At 37.9% G+C, this 26,192-nt stretch overlaps 1 protein-coding gene and 1 pseudogene across 1 annotated transcript; one reads left to right on the top strand and one right to left on the bottom strand.

Moving 5' to 3' along the window:
* Window positions 1–6,914: 6,914 nt before the first annotated feature.
* LOC148059736 (uncharacterized) lies at window positions 6,915–7,905 on the top strand (annotated as a pseudogene).
* A 4,095-nt stretch (window positions 7,906–12,000) lies between these two features.
* Window positions 12,001–26,192, bottom strand: slc9a8 (solute carrier family 9 member 8). Its single transcript, XM_087780784.1, has 16 exons — window positions 25,805–26,192; window positions 25,177–25,358; window positions 24,341–24,421; window positions 22,693–22,751; window positions 18,161–18,244; window positions 17,822–17,923; window positions 17,704–17,738; window positions 16,729–16,872; window positions 14,642–14,777; window positions 14,463–14,568; window positions 14,273–14,389; window positions 14,122–14,204; window positions 13,934–14,045; window positions 12,828–13,048; window positions 12,412–12,558; window positions 12,001–12,219 (listed from the first exon to the last, which is right to left on the bottom strand). Exons 1-16 carry the CDS (start codon window positions 26,176–26,178, stop codon window positions 12,106–12,108), a joined length of 2,097 nt encoding a protein of 698 aa, XP_087636910.1. The 5' UTR covers window positions 26,179–26,192; the 3' UTR covers window positions 12,001–12,105.

Genomic DNA, 26,192 nt, shown 5'->3' with positions numbered 1-26,192 from the left:
ACGGATGGACGAGTGTGTGGATGGACGGACGGATACATGCATGCCTTGGAAACTTTCCTGCGGAGAGAGCTCAGAACTGCATTGTAAGTAGCTGAAAGTTTATGCCTTAAGCCTCCACCTCTGTTGAGAGAAGGGTTTTCCAGCCTTTAATTGCAGATGGACAGCCAAATACTGGCCTGAGGAGGTGGTTCTCCTTTGTTGAGTCAATCTAATGAACAATGTGATGGTCAGACCTGGAAAGTGACTGATGGGTTTCTACTAACCTCACCAGGCCAATCACCCTGGTGGGTTTCAGCCCATGCATTGTTCCACACCCCTCTGCCCTCTGCTCCTTCCCTTAGCAGGATATATACTGGCTCCTAAAAACACAGCTCAGTTGGAATTGAAAAAGCCTCTCGGATTAGAGGCCAACGTCTTCCTAGAACACATTCCAGTTGACTTGCTTTCGAACCACTTGGATAAACCATGACCTGGATGAATGAGAACCTTCACAGACAGATATGGATGATTAGATGGATGGATGTAAAGTTGGATGAGGGATGGAGGGATGGATAAACAGATCAATGGATGGATATATGGATGGATGGATGGGAGGATACAGTATATAGTTAGATGGATGAATATATACTGATTATATAGATGATGGATGTAAAGTTTGATGAGGGATGGAGAGATGGATAAACAGATGGACAGATCAATGGATGGATTTATGAATGGATGGATGGAAGGATACAGTATATAGTTAGATGGATGAATATATACTGTATATATAGATGATGGATGAAAAGTTGGATGAGGGGTGGAGAGATGGATAAACAGATGGACAGATCAATGGATGGATATATGGATGGATTCATGAATGGATGGATGGAAGGATACAGTATATAGTTAGATGGATGAATATATACTGTATATATAGATGATGGATGTAAAGCTGGATGAGGGATGGATGGATGGATGGATAAAGAGATGGACAGATCAATGGATGATATATGGATGGATTTATGAATGGATGGATGGAAGGATACAGTATATAGTGAGATGGATGAAACTATAGTGTATATATAGATTATGGATGAAAAGTTGGATGAGGGATGGATGGATGGATGAACAGATGGACAGATCAATGGATGGATATATGGATGGATTTATGAATGGATGGATGGAAGGATACAGTATATAGTGAGATGGATGAAACTATACTGTATATATAGATTATGGATGAAAAGTTGGATGAGGGATGGATGGATGGATGAACAGATGGACAGATCAATGGATGGATATATGGATGTATTTATGAATAGATGGATGGAAGGATCAGTATATAGTGAGATGGATGAATATATACTGTATATACAGATGATGGATGTAAAGCTGGATGAGGGATGGATGGATGGATAAACAGATGGACAGATCAATGGATGGATATATGGATGGATGGATGGATGGATGGAAGGATACAGTATATAGTTAGATGGATGAATATATACTGTATATATAGATGATGGATGTAAAGCTGGATGAGGGATGGATGGATGGATGGATGGATGGATGGATGGATGGATGGATGGATGGATGGATGGATGGATGGATGGATGGATGGATGGATGGATGGATGGATGGATGGATGGATGGATGGATGGATGGATGGATGGATGGATGGATGGATGGATGGATGGATGGATGGATGGATGGATGGATAAACAATTTCCCAAAGGAGACCTCCTGAGGGATCAATAAAGTTTTACCTTACCTTACCTTACCTTAAACAGATGGACAGATCAATGGATGGATATATGGATGGATGGATAAACAGATGGACAGATCAATGGATGGATATATGGATGGATGGATGGATGGATGGATGGATGGATGGATGGATGGATGGATGGATGGATGGATGGATGGATGGATGGATGGATGGATGGATGGATGGATGGATGGATGGATGGATGGATGGATGGATGGATGGAAGGATACAGTATATAGTTAGATGGATGAATTTATACTGTATATACAGATGATGGATGTAAAGCTGGATGAGGGATGGATGGATGGATGGATGGATGGATGGATGGATGGATGGATGGATGGATGGATGGATAAACAGATGGACAGATCAATGGATGGATATATGGATGGATGGATGGAAGGATACAGTATATAGTTAGATGGATGAATATATACTGTATATATGGATGATGGATGTAAAGTTGGATGAGGGATGGATGGATGGATGAACAGATGGACAGATCAATGGATGGATGAATAGATATATGAATGATGGATGGAAGGACACGGTATAAAGATGGATGGATGAAAGGTTGGTTTGAGGGATGGATGAATGGATGAATGGATGAACAGATGGATTTTAACCTGATCTAATAGTTTAACTCTGACCAAGGCTGAATATCTGAGACGTGAAACATCTCAGCAAATGCCAAGAGACTTACATCACCACCCTGGAAAAAAAAACATTGACTGGCAGCTGAGACCAAGAAACGAGTGGAATCCACTTCAGGCTGAATATAACATTTTGCTATCAGAGAGGCCATGATTTGGACCTTCAAAGTCCGAACCATGACTAGAACAGGGGGACACGATCCGACCAGCAGGGTCAACCTTAACTGGCTCTCAGTGTGGAGTGAGCGAGGGTTTTCCGTTTTAAAAAGTGTGATATAGATGAACGCCGTTTCTCTGGACGGACACCTTGAAACGACAAACTGAAAGGAAGGATGATGCCTTATCTCACATTGTGCCGAATTGTTTTCCGATCCTCTGTAATGGGATTGTGAGTTATGACTGGTGTTAACATCCCCAGGTGACGCCGAACATGTCAGTTGTGTTTATGACCATATAGGGACTCCTTGTTGTTCTGATCATTTAAATGATCACCGTTGCGTAATAATAATAAAAGAAAAATCCAAGGTAAACCAGAAGCGCCTCATCGTCAACATCAAATAAACTGAATCAAGGATATGCTAATGTATTCATGTTTCATGGTGACATTTCAAGTCAATAACTCATATTGACCCCGGGTCAATGTGAGCTTAATCCATGTGTTCATTGTGTGATAAGCCACGTAAGAAGATTAGAATGTGTGCAAATGTGTCAGCAAGGCGGCCATGTGTTATGAATCTACGCATAAAGAACCTCTCAAATCCAAGTGCTTTTCCAAAGAGCACGGTGTTTCAAGGTGTTCCAGTGAAGTTCAGAACCAATACATGTTGCATAGTCAAGTGTCCAAGAGAACGGTTGAACATTGATGGAGTGATGAAGGTTAAGAAAGTTTAAGTATGTCAGGGTCCTGAAGAATAAGGGAGAGACTTGACAGAGGATTAGTAAAGTAAAGTAAAGTCTAATGGTTTCGCACATACATTGTGTAAGGCCATCCCTATTCAGAAATTGAACAAAAAGTTACATAAGTAAATCTACTTACATGTAGATGAACATTTTAAATGGTACCAATGCTTAAATGGTAGTAACAGAAACAGTGGTCAAAGAATGGAATATGGTCCAAATATATATTTTATTTTCTACAATTTTAAATTAAAGAATACGACTTTAAATGTGTTGCCATAGTAACTGTTGCTGTTCAGATATATGTCCTGACTTTAATTTGAAATTGTTACGGCTTAAGGGTCCATAAGGTTGCCAGATTGCTCAAAGCACTAGTGGTATAGTGGTTACTTCTCTGCACTTAAACTCCTGCAACCTTAGTTGAAATAATCAAATACACTTTTGGCTTTAAAATGAAGAGCAGTGCATCAGAGCAACACTTCGCCTGCCTTGTAATCCTTATTATGAAGGATATCCTCTCAACCGTTTAAAATGTTTGTTTTTAATTTGTCATCAATCATTATTTTGTGCCATTTCTATCGATTTAATACAAATTTAGATTCAGATACACGCCCAGTTAATGGTTTTCAGATCAAGAGCAAGTTTGAAATAGATGAGTTACTAAATAAAAATAAAGTATAAGTAAGTATATGGAGGAGGAAGTAATTGAAGATGATGCATATAATCTTCAACAATAATGTTGAAGGTTATATTAAAATGCATTTATTATATGGTTTATATTTAACGCTATAATGATAATATTATAGTATGTATGCGTATATATTATTTACTTGGTTATGCTAATACTATACTGTATCATGCTATGCTGTGTAATGTTGTTTTTTTAATAAAGGTATTTAGCATTTTTATTTCTATGCTTTGCGTATATACAGATATTAATGACATGTATGTTATGTATAGAGTGTTTATGTATTATGTATTTATATCTTTACAGAAATATTTGACACAAACTGAGGAATGATTAAAAAAAAAAGGTACAGAATTTGAACCCTAAACCTAAATTTGTATTGCACAACGTATGTACAAATAATCGCATGTTTCATTTGAACTAACTCAATGTGTTCCTTTTAGTTGACTTGATTGTATGGGGTGATATTTAATGTGCTCTAAATAGGTCATTTGTTCACCTATTGGCAAAAGAAATGTCGATGCTAGAGCTCCATCATCTTATTTGTACCTAACCAGCCTGTCAACTTAGATTATAGATTGCTCGCGATTAAATAGAAAAACTTGACGTCTAATTCTTCTTCGTTTTCAAGTTAGCAACCTCGCCATCTTCAGCACAGAGATGGAGCAACGACCAGACAAACATAGGTTATACTAATGATTGAATGCGAGGACTCCATTAAAACCTTGTTTTTCTTCCGCCAAGCCATCATTTGGAACACAGAGAATCCAGCACTGCGACTTCACGTCAATGGTGATTATTTTTAAACTCCTTTATGTGTCCAATTTGTTTTATTGATTAAACTGGGCAAGAATGGTAACACCCCAACAAGTCCACGGTATTGGTTTGAACTGAGAACAAATATCGACTCAATTATGAGCCGACAATCCGACCCGTAACTGAAGTGTGTAAAGACGCTTGTAGTAAATGGGTTCATTTGGAAAAAAAATAAAGATTGAAACTCTGATGGGTTATCGAAGGAAGAGAGCAGAGAACTGAAGACTCCGAGATGCTTGTTGAATAGCACAGAGTTCAAGCCATGGGGGCGGTCGAAGGTCAAATGGTAATCATTTTTTCTATCTTTTTATTGAGCAAGTGAGAGTGAAAACGGTCCTGGTTATGTCTGCTTGAGATACAGAATGGATTTCCTGGATTTAACCACTTGTGCTTAAAGTGGTTGACACCGACTATTCTGGTGATTTGGTACAAAGCAGACGTTTCTTTTCGAAGGCCTGAAGAGAATGATTCAAACTCAATAATTATGTATTGGAAAGTTAAAATGAACAGAATATAAACAGAACACTTGCTTAGACAAACATTGCTTAGAGAAGAAAAAACAAGTGTTTATTGTATTGTTAAGTTCAGTCCTCTAGGGATGGAGAAAATGCTCCAAAGGCAACTCAATTAAAAAACAAATGTGAGTATGTAAAGGTTTTAAAAGCTAAACAATAGATTTAAAGTTGAGATATCACAACAATAACATCATCAGTAACGTATCAGAAGGTGACTCTCAAGGCTAATGGAGCAAAGATCCATTAACAAATGGAACAGACAGAGGCGTCTGTGGTTTAAGGGTTTTTCATCATCGTCTCATGACAACTTTGCGAGCTTCGTTTGGATTACTGCGTGACTACAGAAGTAGTCGGGGCACGGAAGGCAAATTCCAGGACACTTCGGAGAAACTTTTCTGGGATTTGTGACTTGCAATAGTCGGAAGTGTGAGCTAGCAACTGCGACCGAAGAGGTCTCTGGACAAACGTGCCGTCATCATGAGATTCATCAACAGAAAACACAAAACCGCACTGTTAAAAAAAAGGAAGGAAACGATAAAGGATAAAACATATTCATAAATGAACATCTGGCCAAACAAAACACAGATATTGCCAGAATAGCACGCTTATTAAAAAAAACAAGAAAAAAATCCAACATGGACATCAGGCTGTAAAGTTTTCATCAAAGTACACGCGATCACCAGATCATCAACACTGCCCGACAGTTCAATCCACACAGAACTTGGCCAACGTCATCCGTCATACGACTTGCTCCAAAAAAACTCATGAAGATCAATCGATTTTATAAAATATTAATTTCTGATTTCGGCTTACAGTGAGAAGATACATTCAATTGTACCCTGTAGGCTACTACGAGATAATAACTAGGCCTACAATAGGCTACCGCTAATTCACGGTCATCGGAAGATAACTGCCAAAAACACATATTGGATCAAGCACAACATTAAAAATGTTTGCTTTGCTGCATTGCAAAAACAAGAAGCATTTCAGGAGTCACTATGGCTAACTTATCAGGCTAAAACAAACTGGGTAGAGAAGATTGAAAAGCTCTTTTCCAAAACGCTATATCCATCATTGTAGGCCTAATGCATTTTCATAAATATATATAGTTTTGTTTACTTTTGTTGATATTACCGGAAACAAACACGTGAAAATATAGGCATGGGGAGAAGACAGAGCAGAAAAGGACTATCCATTCATTCAATAAGTCTTACAGAAGTGTAGGGAAATGCATTCTAGGGCCTACCTATCTCTCCGAAATCACAGGAGTAGTCGACGGGGCTTGCTCTTGCAAATGTCACTGATTTCATCGAAGTCGAGAGTTACTGTGAGCTCGCTCTCAAATGTCAACAGACAGGGACATACGGCAAGAAAGTAAGCATGGTGCTCCTATTTGGGCTTTTAATCCGGTTGACACTGGAAAAGACACGTTCACTTAACTGTCTTCTGAACTTCAACGTGACCAGCTTTTAATCGATTTTTAAATAATTATTTACAACATTAAAATACATTAAAAGTTTTTTATTTTTTGGAAGAAAAGTTTCGCCGTGCTTGACCTGGAGACAATAGGGAAATCATTCAAAGGGTCGCTGATAATGGAAAAACTGGAACTGAGAACATTTCTATACAGGGACCATAATTCAATAGACTTGGAGCCTGATATAGACCCAGACACTCATTTCTTCTTCAACATCAACAACTATTGCTACTATTACACAGAGGAACAGTACAACCAGATCATCAAAACGGACAGCAAATGATCAATAATCCATTTCAATAGCAGAAGTCTGTATGCAAACTTTGGCAACATCAAGGAATATTTAAGTCAATTTAAATAAAACATTTAAAATAATTGCTATCTCAGAAACATGGATCAATGCAGACAAATTAATGGATTTTAAATTTGATGGATATGAATTAAACTGTGTAAACCGAAAGAAAAAGAAGTGAAGAAAGAGTGGCTGTGTATGTGGATGAACACTTGAATTATCAAGTAGTTGAAAATATGACAACTGCGATACTTGATAACTTATTGGAATGTATAACTATTCCATAGAAAAATATAGAAAAAAAAGAAAACATGTTATTATATGTATATACAGAGCAGCAGGCTCTAGTATAGAAGCATTCAAGGACTGAAAAAGTTGTTTTCATTTGTGGTGACTTAAATATTGATCTACTTAATCCAAATAAGCACAAAATGACGGATGAATTCATCAATACAATGTACAGCATGGGCCTACATCCAAAAATCAACAGACCTAGTAGAATCAAATCCCATTGTGCCACCTGAATCGAGAACATATTCACAGGTCTTTATAATGCATTTCAATTAAATTCTGAAGCTCTGATCCTCCTTAAATTACACACTGTTCTTAAAACAAAGAGCATGAATCTCTTACTGTTTTCTTACTACAGCATTGTTTTTGTAGATTCCCGTCATCCGGCTAAAAGGTTGTGCGTGTGCGGATCAGAACCGATTCATCCGGCACCAACAACCATGTCCCTTCCAAAGACATGTCTTCTCAGTTTCATCCTCAGCAAGTGTTTCTAGTGAAGAAGACTCAGCGTAACGCTGACATCTGACGGATTAGACACGGACGTGACTAGTGTTGAAGCGAAGTGTTTTACCAAGAACTCACATTTTAGAGACAATTTACTTCTACACATATGTGATGACAGTGATCTATAAAACTTTAAACTGTTTTTTTAAAACATACAAAATCGTTAAAGGGCCTCTCTATGGTTTTTAAAAAGGGTTTTTGCACCCTCTAGTGTTGGAATCTCAAAACTGCAATTAAGATAAAGCCTTTTTTTTTCTTGGTTTCTCATTTGTATCTACCTCGTAACTTCCGAAAGTCTCTCAGTAAAAGAAACAGTGTCTCTGACTCACTGCTGTAAAGATTTCTACTTACTTTGGATTTCTCCTGTATCCAAAGTAAAATAGTGAAGAACATGAAATGTAAGACAGAAAGTTCTACCACGTTAATAATAAATGTTAAAAATCAATCAATACTGAAAATAAAAAAACTTATTTTTTTCTCTTGGTCAAGATAACACATACGTTCGTTTCCAGGCCTTCGGGTCACCTTGACCCCGAGATAACACAAGGGATACCACAAACGCATTCATTTTCTGGCTTTAGGGTCACCTTGACCCCGAGATAACACTAGGATTAAGGGCACTCGAATATATTTATTTAAAATATCTGAATTTTCTTTCCAAATCACTCCCAATGGAACTCTTCATCTTCCCATTACTCCATACCAGGGGTCCCAAATTCCACTGGTGAAAACCAAATTTAAGAAACACAAATAATATGGTGTTGAAATTGAACATATTTGAAACTCTAGCATTTTGTTTACTTGGTATGTAAAACATTTTATTTATTTATAAATTGGACATTTTAACATCTTAAGACGTTTCTATTTGTTCAGGCTTTTCTTTGATTTTCTGGAACTCCTGTTGTGTTATCAGTTTTATCTTGACCTTTAAAGTATATACTTTATTGAATATTGTTTTGATTGTTTAAGCGCTTTGTGACCCTGGTCTGGAAAAGCGCTATATAAATAAAAATTACTTACTTACATTTGAAATTTCAAGGGGTTCCTTTTTTCCCCCCTTTTCCCTTGACATGATTGATTTGCCCCAGTTCTTGTTAAGACTGGACCTCAAGCCATCATTCCGCCCTAGCTGCACTTTCTTCTTCACCTCTCTTGAGCAGAAATAATTAAAAACACAAACATAAACTTCAGATTTTATTTGAAATGTATTATTTATTGCGTTGCATTTACTCCCTCATTAATCCACATCAAAGCCGCTGCATCATTCAATACAGTTTATTTGTGAACCGCTTTGAATAAAATTAAATCGTAGAAGCTAAAATCCAAACCTCAGTTGTACGTTAGCTGCTAGGTAAACAAGATTAAGCGACGAAGAGAGTGGAATATAGTTTTTAATTCTTGTTTTTTTCTGGTTGTCTGATGTCCATGCTCAGCGTGGAGATTTTGGTCATTATAAACTCGGTATAGAATCTTCCTTCAAGCTCATAAATCCGCCCGTGGGGCAGGATTTAGCCCACAAGCCTCGAGTTTTCGACGCCACGCGAGAACACCCTGATTAAAACCGACCCAGAGGCTTGTCTTGACCCTAGCGTTCTTAGCCGACAGCTTGAATGTGTTTTTTTGCGCTGCAGTTCTTTCCGGTAGTAACTTGTAGTTAAATTCTCCTCTCAGAGCACACACACGACGAAGAATTATTTATCAATTCAATCTGTGAAGGCACTTTAATCCTGTGATTTCCTCTGAGACAGCTTTTTGCCAAGTGGTCTTGGTATCATATCATGAAATCTTGTTATCTTGCGGGTGTCAACCCGGCAACAATCGGTGATTAAGCTCAGAAATATTGTTATTTGAGAGCTGATCAATAAAAGACAACGTCATGGGGAACGTTTCGTCGAACATTAGGAACAACTGCAGGAATTCTCTTAACTGCACTGCAAGGGCTGATGACACTGCTCAATACCACCCATCTCGTTCCCAGAATTGCTTTTCTAAAGCGGGAAAAACATGTTTTCAGACTTTTCTTTTTTTCCATTTTCTTGCTGGGGTCCAACACGACATCTAGCGGACAAATGCGGAAGTGTATACATATATTGAGTGTATTGCTGAAAGAAAATTCATGCATTCCTTATTATTTACGTCTTTCCTCACCGAGGCCATCATTTGTGATCCAATCCACCATTCAGACGCCTTCCATTCACACATCCCTTCCTCCAGATGATAGTTCTTTAATGAAAAATAATTTAAAAATAGACAATGGCGCGCTGGAACACAGAGGCTGAAGGACTTCTTGGCTTCTGATGACGCAATAAAATGAGGTGTAACTTTATAATCCGTGTACTTTCGCTGGAGACTAGTGAAGGAATTAGGTTTCATATAATTATGAATGAAGTCGCTCAAAATTGGATTTCATTTCTTTTGTTCTATTGAGTTCTGAAGTGTTTGATGGGTGCTCGGACAGATGAGCTCCATCTATAGGTCAACAGGACATGTGACATGTTATTCACCCCTTTAACAATGACGCGCCCTCCTTGTAACATTAACGGCTAATGAGCGCAATCTGTGATTCTGGATGCTGAGTCAGGGTCACCCCGAGTCACAGTTATGGCAATTTAACATGAAGCCAGTGAAGGTCAGGGGGGGGGGGGTCACTCACATGACACTTGATACAAAACCCCCTCAACATCTTGTGTTTGTATAAGTCTTTTATTTTTTTTGCTCACAGAGCTCGCATTAAAAAGATTTTTTTTATCAAGTGACATAAATAGTTTACAAATAAATATATACATTTCATTTCATTTACAAACAGATCTCCCGCTTCCCTTCACATTCGACAGTGGTCATCTTCCCTTTTGAGAGTCAAAGAAACAGTTTAATAACAGAAAAGATGCTTCAATTTTAGCTTTAACATGAGAGTGATAAAAGTTATAAAACCCGAATTACAAAAACTGGAAAATAAACCTTCAGTGTAATTTTGTGCATGTAGATCATTTCACATTTAGGATTTTTTATATATATATATATATATATATATATATATTTAATATTATTTATCATATAGATTTGACAATAAACAATGTTTACATGTTGTCACAGACATAAATACATACCTGACGGAGAAAACTATATAAAATGAACACAGAAAATTCCCGTTTAAAATAAAGACTTAAAACCAGTGAATTACATGTATGTACCGTATTTTCCGCACTATAAGACGCACAAAAGCCTTTAATTTTCTCAAAAAACGCCTTATAATCCAGAGCGCCTTATATATGAACATTACCTGGTAGGTGACTTGTTTACAAACACTTTTATGATTCTGCGCCGACTGAGCCGACACGCCATGGGCAAGATTACGTCATGTCGTCATCACGGGGTGGGATTTACAACCCACATCACATCATGGCGTACATCTATGGAGTGAGATTACTGCCACCGGTTTGAGCAGGTGTGTCTTGGTTGTTGTACACTCAAAATCATTCTGCTGCGCGCTCAACCAGTCATACCTGTGCATTCAACATGTCATAAATGTGTGCGCTAGCTGTCGTACACACGTTCAACTTCACTGCTGCTCGCGCAACATTTGTCTGCTCACAACACCAGTCTCACGGGATGCTGCTTGAAGCCTTTTAAACATCATTTGAACATCCTTAGCATGGGAGTGAACGGAGTTGTCAGAACGCTTAATAAAGTTTCACTTTATCCGAATGTTTTTTTGACATTCCCTTTATCACAGCTTTATCTAGTGGATGTATAACGCAACCCCAGTCAAACATTTGACTGTATCCCTTATTCTATGCGCCTTATAATCCAATGGACCCCATTTATTAAAACAGTTCTAAAATAGGCCATTTATTCAAGGTGCGCCTTATAATCCGGTGCGCCTAGTAGTGCAGAAAATACGTTATGTTTGTATATATATATACATACATATACATATATATATATATATATACATATATATATATACATACATATACATATATACAAACATATACATATATATATATATACATATACATATATATATATACATATACATATACATATATACATATACATATATATATATACATATACATATACATATACATATACATATACATATACATATACATATATATATATATATAAACTATATCAGCATTGGCGTGTCAAATAAATTTGCAGTGACTTCAACAATAGTGCACATTGTGTCATGGCGGCTCACAGGGAAGCTTGCAGTTCACAGAAGTCCGGTCTCGTCGTCCTCGTCTTCAGAGCCGGAGGGTCCCTGGCGAACTTCCTCGTACCACTTGTTGGTGAGAGTTTTCATCTGGATCCGTCCGTGGAGAAGGTCCTGGGGAGGCATTTCATACGTCAAGTCAAATACTTGTGTCATCTCCGATCTTTTTTTAGAAGAGTTCATTTGTGTCCTACTTCCCCCTTTCCCTCCAGACTTTCAGAATGTTGCAACTTCCTTATTGCACTTTTCCCACTAGCATGTCAAACGTCTTAAGTTAAACTCATGGTTCAGATGATTTGGTCTTACCTCCTGTGTGAGCCTGCGAGTGAAGAATGGATTCAGATATTTCGCGTCAAGCCACAGAAACCCTTTCAGATCCTGGCGCTGGTATATTTGAGCTTCATACTCCTCCTCCGTTATCTCCGACAGGTGCTCCGACTCGATGGTGTTGCCCTTGGTATGACAAATAGCATAGATAAATAAAAAATAAACAAATTAAAAAGGGGGAGGGGAAATACGAGAGGGTAAAGGTCAAATATCGTGTGTCCTATCTGATGGATTGAGGTAAACATGCTGGTTTATTGACAGTCTAAAGGTGAGTCATTATTTTTTTAAATCAATTTCCCGTCACCAGATTAAAACTAAAGAATGATATGTGTGGGGGGTTTAACTAAACGCCCACGAAAACAATTACTAAAAGCCTTTGTGATTTCATCACCAACCATTTTCTGTGTCTTGCTAAGATTGATGTCTTTTTTGCTTTTCCGCCGCAACTGGCTCTCCTCGATGTCCATGAGGCGGATGAGCGGCATGGTGCCCCCGCCGAACAGCATGGTGGTGAAGAGGACGATGATGATGGTGGTGGTCCCAATGAGTTGACGCTTCTCGATGGGCTCCAGTCCAAGATGAAGGCTCAAGGCGTAGGCGATAGCACCTCTTAGCCCTTTGGAGCAAAAAAAAAATCGAGTTATTGTGACGACATCAGCATTTATTCACAACCATGTCTAATCATACCGTTGAAAAAAAAAAGAAGCACAATGGCGGCTCCTAGAGGCCAAACACTGCACATCACTATTCCACATCTTGCCTGCACTCTTTAGAGTATAATTGGAGGCATGTCAAGTTTAAAATATTTTACATGGGTATAACCAAGTGGCAATTCTGTTAAAAAAAAAGAAAAAAAAAAAGTAAAAGGTAAGTAAGTAAGTAAGTTAGTAATTTTTATATATTATAGCGCTTTTCCAGACCAGGGTCACAAAGCACTTAAACAATCAAAACAATATTCAATAATGTATATATTTTAAAGATCAAGATAAAACTGATTTAAATTAGGGAAAAAGTCTGTGATCTTTTAAATAGTGTCAAAATGACCTGAGAATATTTAAAATACATGCCCAGGACATCAGTGAAAAAAACACTAAAGGGTCATAACGTAAAAATGGATTTTTTAAAAAGGTGTTTCTGGCTCACCCTAGTGTCGAAATTGTGCAACTGCAATGTCATGAAATTCTCCTATTAATATTTTTACGTGTTCATTTGTCTATACAAAGGTAATTAATGGTTTTGTTGCATCAGCTTTTTTTGGTTGTATCTTTATTTAAGAAAATGTCTCAGTAACGTTTGGCCCACTGTTGTAAAGTGGTGATTACATGAGACTGACTCTCAGGGCAGGTCTTCAAGGCTGAGATATGTGATGAAGACATTATATTAAAATAAATGCAACATTAAAAAATGAAAAAAAATGAAAAATGTGTTGCACATTAAACATCCTGCTTCTTAAATAAACTTTTTCCCGTTTGTGTATCTCCAATATTTCCCTCCTTCTCACCGCTGAACCACATGATGAACATCATCTTGGGTGTGATCTTGTGGTCCCTGAAGAAGTTGAGCAGGAAGGACAGCGGGAAGATATTCACGGCACGCCCCAGAAGAACCAGGAACTGCGGGGAGACGGGGAACGATGAGGCGAGGACACGAATGATTGAGAACAAATGTCGACACAAGCTTCGGACTCACAATACACCACAGGACAAAAGATATTTCCAATTTATGAGGGAAGCTGAAGATGGAGAGTCCGAGGAAGGCGAACACGCAGGTCTCTGGAGGAGGAAAAGAAAAAAAAAATCAATAAAGAACAAAAAGGAAAAATAAATTGCAGGACACTAACCACACATAAAGGCCACCGTCCTCAGGGTCTGCTGCATGAGGATTTGGGTGACGGGGGACAAGTTGTGATGCGTGTAGTGCGACATGACGATGGCGGCAAACAGGATCGACATAATTCCTGATGTGAGGAGACGGAACAATGAGGAACGACCGACATTATTACGCATAATTACGCAGAAATGTGAACCTACCAGACAGTTTTAATCCCTCAGCCAGCCCGTACGGCAGGTAGGCGAAGATGATCATCATACCGAACTCCAGCGAAGGCGTCTTCCTCAGGTCAAAGTGCTTGAGAAACTATTTCATCGTGTTAAGGTAGTTGGTTCAAATGGTGGAAAGTAAACAAACATCTTTTGAAATTGGTGGATACCAGAGCGGAGATGAGTCCTGTGACAGTTCCCAGGGCAGAGGAGCCGAAAAACATTTGCAGGAAGTAGCTTAACGCCTGCATGAAGGTCTCCCAGCCTGATGTCATGGAATCCGATTGAGAGAAGCCCTCCGCTGTACTGAGGGGGAGAAAAAAGCCGAACGTTTTAAAGGTTGAACCACTAGATGGCAGTGTCACTCAATAAGTTGTTTTTCCCCCCAGGGAAAAGGAGGAAAAGGACTACATTACACGTGATCACAAAGGTCAAAGAACAAATATTTCCATAGCGAGATGACAAGTCAAAAGAAAAAGAAAAAGCTAAATGGACAAAACAGAGGAAATAGAAAACAAGATTAAATCCCATAAATAGGGTTTATTATGGTGTCAGCAGGTGCAATAATGTAAAGGTAAGATTATTTTTGAGGGACAAAGCAAATGACAGTTGCTGAAATAAAGCTCACGTTTCAATTACTTTGAATTACTCACTTAATAAATCATTTTTAATTAATTTAAAAATAAATTAAAAAGCATAAGATAAAATTGGACTTTATTAACAACATGGTGGTTTTTATGTCATTTGAATTTTGCTAAATGTAAAGGTAAATACAGAAAATAACAACCAACTTTTCATCAAATGATTTCACAGCTTTGGCACGGAGCCCAAGATTAAGTAGTTTCTCTTTACACGTTAAGAAAAAAGATGAGTGATGAACCTGCAAGGCGACCCGATCTAAGCAGTCGGAGAGCTGAGGCTGCGGCAATGGCTCGCCTTTTATAGCGATGGGAATATTGATCAGGCCATCTGTGATATGAACTGCTTTAGTAATTACTAGCTGAATTACCCGGCGGTTTCTGGGCAAATCATGTCCGTAAGTTTGCTTAAGTCAGAGTATGAAGGGGAAATTTAAAACCTTGAACTTTAATTGGAATGGAAAACAGATATATGACAAACGATTATAAAAATAATAATAATTTGAAAACCGATATACCCCAAAAAAAAGTGAAGAGAGGGGGAGTAGAGAAAACTGTTGAAAGGAGATGAAATTATAAAAACAGGATTTTATTTTGTACTAAACATGTTATTAGTTTAAATTAAATTGGGGTCTTCTGCCCCTATTTGTACAACCATATGTATGTATATAAATATTTATAAATGTTACAAATTTTAGCCACAATCCAGGAAAAAATATTTTAAATGATTTAAACAGATTCAAATTGAGTCTTCCAAGAAAGTGCTAAAGCGCCAACACCAAATAAACCGACAGAGCAGTTGAGGAGCTCCATTATTCATGCCTTCATTTACTATACAAGGACACGGCGACACTGGAGATCCCTCTGCGTTTAGCCTCTTGTACACGCATAAGAAAAGAGACAGTTAAATGAGTCAGCGGCGGCAATGGGAGATGGACAGAACAGGGAGATCCCGCCCCGTGTCCGTTTCTGTCAAACTCGTCGGTCAGGTCTTGTTTCAGCGAGAGGCCGTCTGTCTGGGCTGATCACGCCTCTCAGCGGGTGATACTTGATCCAGTTTCCTCACAACTTTTATCTGCACACAGGCCTATCGACGGTGCTTTTCAAGAGCGGAGAAACTGGTTTGGCAAGTACAACAAAACATGTGTTTTGGCTGAGTAATTTAGGCTCAGGTGAATCCTGGGGTGAATTTCTCTGACTTTAATAATAACCTCAGAATAATCAAGCAGTAGACTCTTGTTTAACAACTATAGGGAAGAATTTAAATGATTTTCCATTTTCATATCAGCTATTTTTTATAATTGTATCTTGACTGACAAAAAGAGGAAGAGTGCACGAACCTCCCGAAATGCTAACTGCTTCTGCAATCTGGATATAGATAAATTAATAAGAAATAATCTATTTGTATTTCAAAGTCATTGCTTAATAAAAACGTATCCGATATTTGGACAGCGGCGGGGTCGTACTCCAAGGACTGTCATAACATCATCAGCAGACGCACATCCTCTCCTCAGCTCATTCGCTGACAAGCCTTGTTAGCATCATGTTTAGGCAAGTCATGCGTTTGTCGCGCTCTCCCCGGGGGAGGAAACGAGGCACGAGGGGGCAGCGGCACTTACTTGGTGAGGACGATGGAGACGGCGTCGTTGAGGATGCTCTCACCAAACACCAGCATGTTCAGGACCGGGTCCACGTTGAGCGCATTGAAGATGGCGATGGTCGCCACGGGGTCCACGGCGGAGATGAGCGAACCGAAGGCAAAGCTAGACGAGCACAGAGAGGAGAGTGAGAGAAGGTTAACAGCTTTTTCCTCGTAAAGTCAATGGGGAAAAAAAAAATAATAGAGATATAAACACATTAATCATCTGAAGTACTGCGACTCCCACAATGCACTGTGAGAGTTGAAACCTTTAATGTCTGAAGAGCCAAAGATTAGAATAATAATAAAAATAGATTTCAGGTTCAATAATTTTGGTCTTCCTCAAATTTTTTCCCTTTTTTGCTTTATTTTGGCAACTTCCCAGATAATTTTGCAACTTTACTTCCATCTTTAGTCATTTGGTTTCCTCATCTTTCACTGTTAATAAGGAAGTTAAAAATAAGCAGAAAGATGTCTTCTTTTACATCTGCTTCAATATTCCACTGTACTTTGAGGATATTTAATTACCAGTTGTTTATTTGTAGTACTTTATTCTTAATTTTTATCTGTTTAATTTTGTATTATTTTCTTTATATTCAAGCTTCTTTATAAGTGGATTAGTTAGGAAATCATACAACTTTTATTTAAAGTTCAAGTTCTTTATTTGTCAAATATACATTTGTCAAGACATACAGCATAAATACAATTTATGAATTAACTTTAGAATTTCAAAAGAATGTGATCAGAAAAGTGTGTTTGAATAAAGTGTTTTTTACAACACTGGCAATAAATTAATTTCCTTCAGTTCCTATTTTTAATTACAATTTTTTTTGTATGTTTCCCATATATAATTAACTTAACATTGAATAAAGTTGAGGTTGCATGAAAGTTGCTGCCTCAATTTAACCCAGAGGTGAACTGAAACTTTAACACAATGGAAGGCAGAAATGCATACCTATCCGTCATTGTCATCTTGTAGATAAGGTCCACCTGTAGAGAGCGAGAAAACCACAAAACCACACGTGAGGTCTGAGAACTCCAGTTGCAGAAAGAGATTGATGGCCATGACTCACCTGTCCAAGGAAATATATGCCTCCGCCAACGATAAAGGCCGAGATGACGGTGCCAATAACTGCAAAGAGGGTGATGGAGCCGATATTCTGGAAGAAGTTGCCCTAGAAATCGAGAGGAATAAAACCATTTTCTAAATGGAATTGGAACGTGTATCGGAGTACGGCAGGATTTTGTGTAGATAAGATATCCGTATGTGTGTGTGTGTGCAGAAGATAATCTGTCAACATCCTGGATTAAATCAGTGTTGACAATAACAAATATTTGCTTTGGTATGCGACTATATGGCCTTGATCGCAGCATCTGTGATTATTTCCAATGGGAAGTCCATGATCCTCTACCTTGTGCAGAGAGTATCCAGACTCAAAGATGATTGGTGGCAGGAGTAGAAGAAAAAACATGTTGGGCCGGAACATTTCCTCCTCCTGTTGAGCAAAAAGAGGAAGTCCAGATCAGATGATGTAGGAAATAAACGCATATTAGATTATTAAAAATGTGTTAGAAGGCGACAATAAAAATCACCTTATATGGGTAGAGAGAGAAAGACCACGCCCATGTTTGTGGCTCAAACTTTCACTTCTGAATTTTGTATATTTCAGTTTCAATTTCGACATTAAAATTTAAAAAATGCCTGAATTATAAGTCCTTTTTGTTTTTCATTATCATCGGACCAAATATGTGTTTTCGTTTCACTCCTTTGATGCGATTAGATTAATAGATACAATGTTAAACCTTGTCCTGACGTTGACAAACTTTCACGCATCGGGTGATCGGGGGGGAAAGGGAAGGCTGCTGCTTGTCGGCTGATTCAGACGCGACCGCGCCAACGACTGACCCGCTCAGATTATTTCAGCGAGATAATGAAATCATTGTTGCTTCCTCTCCAAATCGGCTTCTTAGATCAGGCGTAGGGTAAACCATGTGACCGTGTGTTACAGTCTGGCTGCCACTGTGTCGTTATGAATGACGAAGCACGTGATCAGCAGCCAGATGAGACACGAGAAACATGAGCAACGAAGCTTAAACATGGCGTCATTAAATCGACTTTAAAACCGCCTCAACATCTAAGTAAATCCACAATTGGAGTAAATATTGCAATGACTTTTTAACATAAATGTCCAGAACTAAAAGGAATGCACTAGCAGGAAAATTATGGAAGAAATGGATCCAATCGGATTTGAAATCTCAAAATGAAAGACATAAATCTTCTCTGGTGTACAAAAAAAAATGAGGTCATTTTCATCACCAACCACATGTTCTTGTGTGAACTGTGTGGTGTTTATCAGCAACCCACTGATCTCCAGAGCAAGCACGTCGGAAACCTCAAGGTGACAAATCTGCCCCAACATTTACGGTGAAATGAACTTTACACAGAAGGAGAAATAAAAAGGTCACTCATGAATATTCACTAGTGGAACACGAGGGGCTGGTGATGCCCGAGAGGAAATCCGACTGCACGGTCCCGGCGCCGACACTTTTCCGTTCAACAAACCGCTCAGAATAAACGTTGTTTGACAGGCATAACACTTTTCGCTGACGGATCAGTGCGCCAAGGTTGAGATGTTTTCAGAAATAACAGTGATCAACAAGAGTTGAAATTCCGGTTCCTAACAATACAACAATCAACTATAATAAGGGTTAAACAACATCCTCATTTGTGAATACATTTATTGTTTGAGTACAAAAAAAGTGTATTCAAAAAACAATGTCACTTTAAATGAAGCCTCAATTCCCATAAGCGTGAACAAAAACTATTTTTTTACGTGACTCATAGTAACTGAAGCAGTTGACACCTTAAATAGTGGAATCGCTATCCTGTGAGAAAACCAAACCTGTTTGTATAAATGCAAACAAGTCAAGGAGGGAAGGGTTATTAAGCAGAATTTTAATTTTGGTTTGCAAAACCGGATCTATTAAGGTAAATGATATGGACAAAGGAGGGAACAGCAATATAGTCGAGGTGACACATTGTCCAGTTTGGAAAAAGAAAACCACCTAATGATTACATTTGGATAGGTACATTTGAATAGAAGGTGAAAGAGGGGGCATTGGAAAAAGGTTCTGCACTCTTTGACAAACTACATCTTCAAATGCACGACATAGTCTACCACGCATACAAAACTCATTCAGTTAAAACCTGTTTTTTCCAACCACCTTGCCTACCGGTCCATGAGTCATTTGATACCAGGCAGGAAAAAAACGATTCATGATCTTTTACAGGTTTTTTTATTTAGAAAAATAACTTAATTTAAAGGACATTATCAGGTGACTGAATATACTTGTTAGATTTATGTTGGTACGCTGGTATCTTCCACTAAAACAAGTTAAAATATACAGACTTGTTTCAATTCTTGTTAAATTTAATTTCTCATTTTGAAGCTTCAATACAAGATGGACGTTATGGAGGTATTTAGATGTTTTTGAGTGTCTTTTTGGACGAAGACAACTGAGCTCCAGTCGCTGTATTAAAATTAACATTCATTTTTGACTATATCTAATAGTTTCAAATACATAATAAATAACACTTGGGTCACAATAAAAAAAAGGAAGAAATCTGTGTTTGCTGGTCAATTATTCACATTAATACATAGTTTAAATGTATTTTTGGACAAAGACGAAGACAATTGAGCTCCGGTCGCCACAGTAAAATGAAAATGCATTTTTGTCTACAAATTTTAAAACAAACGAGTTACTCTCAAAATAATTACAACCCGTAGTTGACATGAGGGTGAGTAGAAATAGTGAATTTCGAATTTTGCGTTAACTATCACTCTAAGGGTTTTTTGGAAATATTCCTATTCATGGTTTCCATGGTTTCAATCTGTTATGCTGCTTATGCTCCGATAGCGGTAATTATTGTCAGCAGATAAAAAAGACGTTTTATGGGTGTAACCAAATGACTACACACAAGAGAAAGACCAAGTTTAGGATGTTCCATTTGTCAATAATTACATCCATGGTTCAATCTCAAATAAATTGATGCCTTTTGTCTGATGAAATTCCATTGGCTACTAGTCATTTGAAGGTTTATTTAAAAGAATCTGAACAGTTTTAATTGTGATCTGAAAGTAAAAATGTACAATTTTAAGTCATTGTTACTAAGAACATGGAAGCTTTCCCCATACCTGGAAAGTTGTTCAAATATTTAACAACTATTTATATATGTATACTTTTAAAACATTAGGTTTATTTCATTATTACCCGTCATAATATTCAATACGTATCAAGTATAACTTCTTAGATAAAACGGAGGCATGATATACGTCTGTATATTTCAACTGCATAATGCAAATCAAGATTTAAAAAAAACTCTTAATGATAAATATTCATTTGTTCTATTTTTATGTATGCGTTAAGACATGAAAAAACATTTCAGGAAGTGTTCATGTGTAAGACTTGTTCCGATATCATGAATTAAACATGCATTCTATTAGATCGTCATGCACTGGAGTCGAGCGCTGCCACTCATCGGAACAGACGCACACCAAGTGCAGAGATAGTTTAAAATCTCTCACGGGGTAAAAAGGGATTTGACAAACAGAATTTGCCACTTTTCTCCGTTACTCACTCTGCAGGTTATATTTATACATGAAGTTCTCGGGGCGCTCTCAAAAACAAATGGGTCAGACACAACAGATTAGAATCACAGGGTCGCTACACAAATACATGCGCGATCAAGCTGTGAAGGTATAGGAGAGAAGCTTGCATGCACCGACTGGAGTTCAGACAGGCCTAGCTCTGTTCCGACTTACAACAAAGTGGCAACCGGAGGAAAAAAGGGGCTCCGGGGGCTCTGGTTACTGGGGTCGATGACTCAGCAACACCCAGGGGCCACCGAGCAGATAAAAAACAATAGGCCCCTGTGTGCATTGAATATTGACAGAACCTGTCTCTCTTTTCTCATCCCCACCCCCTAACTCTGCCCCTCTCTCCACCTCTCTTGTTCATTTGTTCCCTCGCTCCCTGGCAGAGAACAAGGAATGTTAATTAAAGGCTGTGTGAACCAGACGCAAAATACCAGGCAACAGAGGAAGGCTTAGGGAAGGCCATTCCAGGTATATCGTGCATCGAGGCGAGATATTAGGGGTCTGACCGAACGTAATGGTTGACAGATGAATCACTGAAAATCTTCCCACTTGTTTTGGGTGTGTAATCCATATTGTTCCCAATTCAACACAGATGTGTCCGCGCCCTTTATTGGTCATGAAGGGTCTGTGAGACATTAGTTACCGGGCAACACAGAAAGAATTAATTATCTACTATTTCCGGCAATGTTTATCAATTTTCAGATGAATCTCTCAGTCATGTAAGCCAGCAAACTAGTGAAGACTTATTTATTTTTGCTGTATTTATCTGCCTCTACTTGATGGTAATCATTGAAACTATTTACTGTATTAAAAAAAACTGACTAAAGGAATGGTAAACAGAGACTTTAGGGTTGCAGGGATGACTTAAAAAGATCCATACCAGGGATCGGAATGTGCAGACTGCACATCCAGGCCGCATATAAGCTCCATCTGATCATTGAGTAAACGTATTCGGATCTTAGTTCCTGTTGCAGGAAGCAGCCCACTACTGCTTATTGCTGTTCAGTACCCATTATATTTCCCATTTTCAAAGGCTTATATGCCACAGGACCACAAAGCTTTCAGCTTGTTCAACTTCTTCTCTCTCTTCAGTCAGCTCATATTGATGTAGGAGATGTTCCCAAATTACTCAATAAAAACACGCATTTGTAATATTTTAATTTGATCAAGAATTGGCCCTTATGAACACTTATAACATGGTTGCAATTCTTTATACTTTATAAAAAAAACAGACTGAAGATGAACTAGCAACAGAATCTTAGGTATTAAAAGAAGTAAGACAGTACCTTCCAGTTGGCCAGTTTCTGGAACTCGATGAGCTTTATAAATCCTCCCATTAGAATTCCTAGAATGAGACAAGATACATTAAACAGTTTAAAGGTTTCATACATTTTTAGAAATGTTTAAACAGTGCATATACAGTAAATCAAGTGCAATACTTGCTTAATATGAACTATCCACTAAAGTAAATTCATCAATTACGCTTGAGAATTCTTGTAGTTAAGACCAGTTTTTGGTGCCAGAAAGTAAATATTCATGAGATAAAAAGCTAGGTTAATTGATGAATATAGAGATGTGTAATACATAGACGTAATTGAAAGAGATCAGATGGAAAAAAAAAAAGACTGACTGACAAATGAATCTAAAGCTGGATGAGGAATCATGAGAAGGAACACGGAGCGGACAGCGATAAGAAGTGGTGAGGAAGGAAAAGCAGTGTCTTCCTGATTTGTAAGCCGAGTGTTATCTCCGGCTTGCAGCATGTCCCGTACACACACACACACACACACACACACACACGGACCATTCATGTTGCAATTTAGAGACACAGAGAGAGCCAGTTCTACAGGGTCAAGGCAGTTAAGAGTCACTGTCTGAGGTAATGTAACATCCTATTGTTTAAGAACGACACTAGGAGGCTTAAGAGGAACTGAGCCGCCCTCGTTGTCATCAAATTTCAGGAAGCAAAACCTGCTGCCAGTATAGAGACACTTCTTTAATTAAACCATTTTTATATCTAAATGAATGTATGATAGAACCCTTGCCTTCAACCATTTAAAATGCATTTTTGTTGAAGGATTTGAATATATGTGAATTCACAAAAAGCAGAACTAAAACCAGATTTCACAACCATGATTCAAGTGAAGACAAAAATAAATAAAATGGGATCCATGTCAAACAGCCTCAATACTATTGGGAGAGTTGAAGAACGTCGCAGAGATTAATCATTTATGTTAAAGCACTCACATGCCAGCATGTTTTCTCGGTTCCCTGCTTCTGTGTTGCGTCCCAAAATTAAATAAATAAATATATATTTAATTATTTATTTTAATTGATTCATTTCATTAAATGTTATATTGGTTTAGATATTGTACTTTTCTGATTTGTTCGCGAGTGAACGTCGAAGTGGTGTCTGTACAATAATAGAGCAGTTTTTTTTTTTCAGTACAAACTCATGGGAATAAGGAGCTTTCAGACTTACTGAATACTTTACAACTCGTCAAATATAGCAGTATGTTTGGCAAGATTTGGCCCCCCTTGAAGTGTTTACCAGTTAAAAGCAAGGTTTATGTCATCCAGTATAGGGCATAGGGCCGAATATAGGCAGTTTTACCAGCTCATTGGTCAAATGATTAAACCAAAATTAAAGCCAGCTGCAGATTAAAGTGAAATATCACAACCATTTTTTGATAGACAGCTACTTAGGGGAATGAATGATTTAAAAAATATATATATTCAGTCAGTCAGGAAAAAGTTTGAAATATTAATAAATAAGGTGGAAATTCTAGTCATAGAAAAGTTATTTTAAAGATGTCCATCTTCACCAAGACAGCTGTGAGAGAACCGTCATTTATATGGGCAATAGTAAGATCTGATCACAAACAATTAAAAAGGAAACATAAAAAAGTTTAAATCCCAACCAATTGAACTCACCAAGTGACACGATAGCAACACTCTCTGGGAGAAAATGCAGTTTGTACTTAATGAGCAAATGTACCAAGATGATGCAGATTCCTAAAAGAGGAAAACAGAAATTGAAAAAAAATGTATTTATAATATACAAGCCACGCAAACATCAAACATAAATAGTAGGTCTCATCTCATGAAATAGAACAGAGGTCAGGTGTGATTTGAAACCAAAAGCAAATGTTTTGTCAGAGTTAATTACACTGTGTGACTTACAAGGCATAATAATTAGACAGGGTTCTCAAAATGAATTAACCCTGGACTAAAGAAACTGTCAATGACTCCGATCCAATATAATAACACTTTTAAGGATATTTTACTTGGCCTGTAGCTTGTGAAACTAAAATCTAAATTAAGAAATAGGAAGGAAACAAACTGAATAAGCGATGCAACACAAGTTTCTATAAACAAATACTTTTCTAACTGACCAATTGTAGTCAACAGTGGCATGTTATTCTGCTCAAACATGTTTCAACAAAAAGCTTGTTTTAGCACCTACATGAGAAATAAGAGGGCGGGTGGACAATTCAACGGAATTTAAGAATTGTGGTTATATTTATATATTTAAAGATTGATATTATTTTATATAACATTATGTTATTGCTCTTTAGGGATACAAATGTATAAGTTTATATATGTTATACATTAATAAAAAGTTTTCTTTTTTACATATTAGCTGGTCAAAATGCTGCCAAGTCACCATTTAATATGGTTCTATCTACTCATAGGCCAGTAGATCCTGACAAATGGTCGTCTTTGATGTGCATTTATGTTTCATGTAAATGGTCCAAAGCAATACCTACCAATTACGAGCAGACTAAAAAATATAGTCAACCCGCTGGACTGCTCTTCTTCTTGGGCTTTGACCCCGGTGTGCACGGGCAGGATCGGCTTGGGCGTCGGGGGAACAGCGGTCGTCGGTTTGGTCGTGGGTATGATAGAATGACTGGAATCATTGGAGTAGCCCTCCGTCCCATTGACCTTACTACAACAAAACAGTGAGGGGAAAAAGCATATTAAAACACCCAACGTGAATAGTATGTTCGCAGTTGACAATGTCGCATTTTAAAGGACATTTAAGAGGTGATAAAACTGGTAAGTTGTTTAGGGTAGCAGACAATCAAGACAGTTGGCTTAATTTCTTAAGTAAATAAAGAAAACACAACGACTTCATTGACCCCCGGGGGGGTTTGTTTACTGCTATTACAAACCTTTAGCAAACTGAATATCACAATATATAGTTTAAATATTAGAAATATACATCTATAAATAATCGCCATTTATCTTATAATAAAGGTCCTCAAAATACATGTGAAATCCGAGTGTCACTTTGCTGCACGTTACAGCAAACTACAAGTAGCATGTCAGTGGTTATTTCTATAACTAACCCATATTCAAAGAATGAATAGATACAAAACAAACGTCTCATACATGCCATCCTTCTGCGGGTTGTTTGATTCGAGTCCAGATTCAGATCCAGAGGATGTTGGCTGCTTCCTGAGCCCTGGATCAGCGACATCTTTCGCGCTTACTGACACACAGAGGCTCCAAAACAGAAGCGAGTACAGCATGTACACATTACAACATGACGGTTTCATCCTCGGATACGTTCGTTTACATGTCAAAAAGAGTTGTTGCAGTGTGAGCAGCGGAGGGGTCCATGTCGACTGCTCTTGTTTGAGTTGACACAGCAGACCACTTCCGGGTTCAACGATCGATGGGAGTTGTAGTTGTTGCGTTTGACACTTAATTATAAACGTTGAGAATTTGCAGATATTTAAAAAACAAAAAACGTAATTCCACATTTAAATGTTCCATG

Source organism: Callionymus lyra, chromosome 19, assembly GCF_982586985.1.
Source record: "Callionymus lyra chromosome 19, fCalLyr1.hap1.1, whole genome shotgun sequence".
NCBI lineage: Eukaryota > Metazoa > Chordata > Actinopteri > Syngnathiformes > Callionymidae > Callionymus > Callionymus lyra.
Note: the sequence above shows the minus strand (reverse complement) of the source record. Positions and strands in the feature narration are given on the sequence as shown.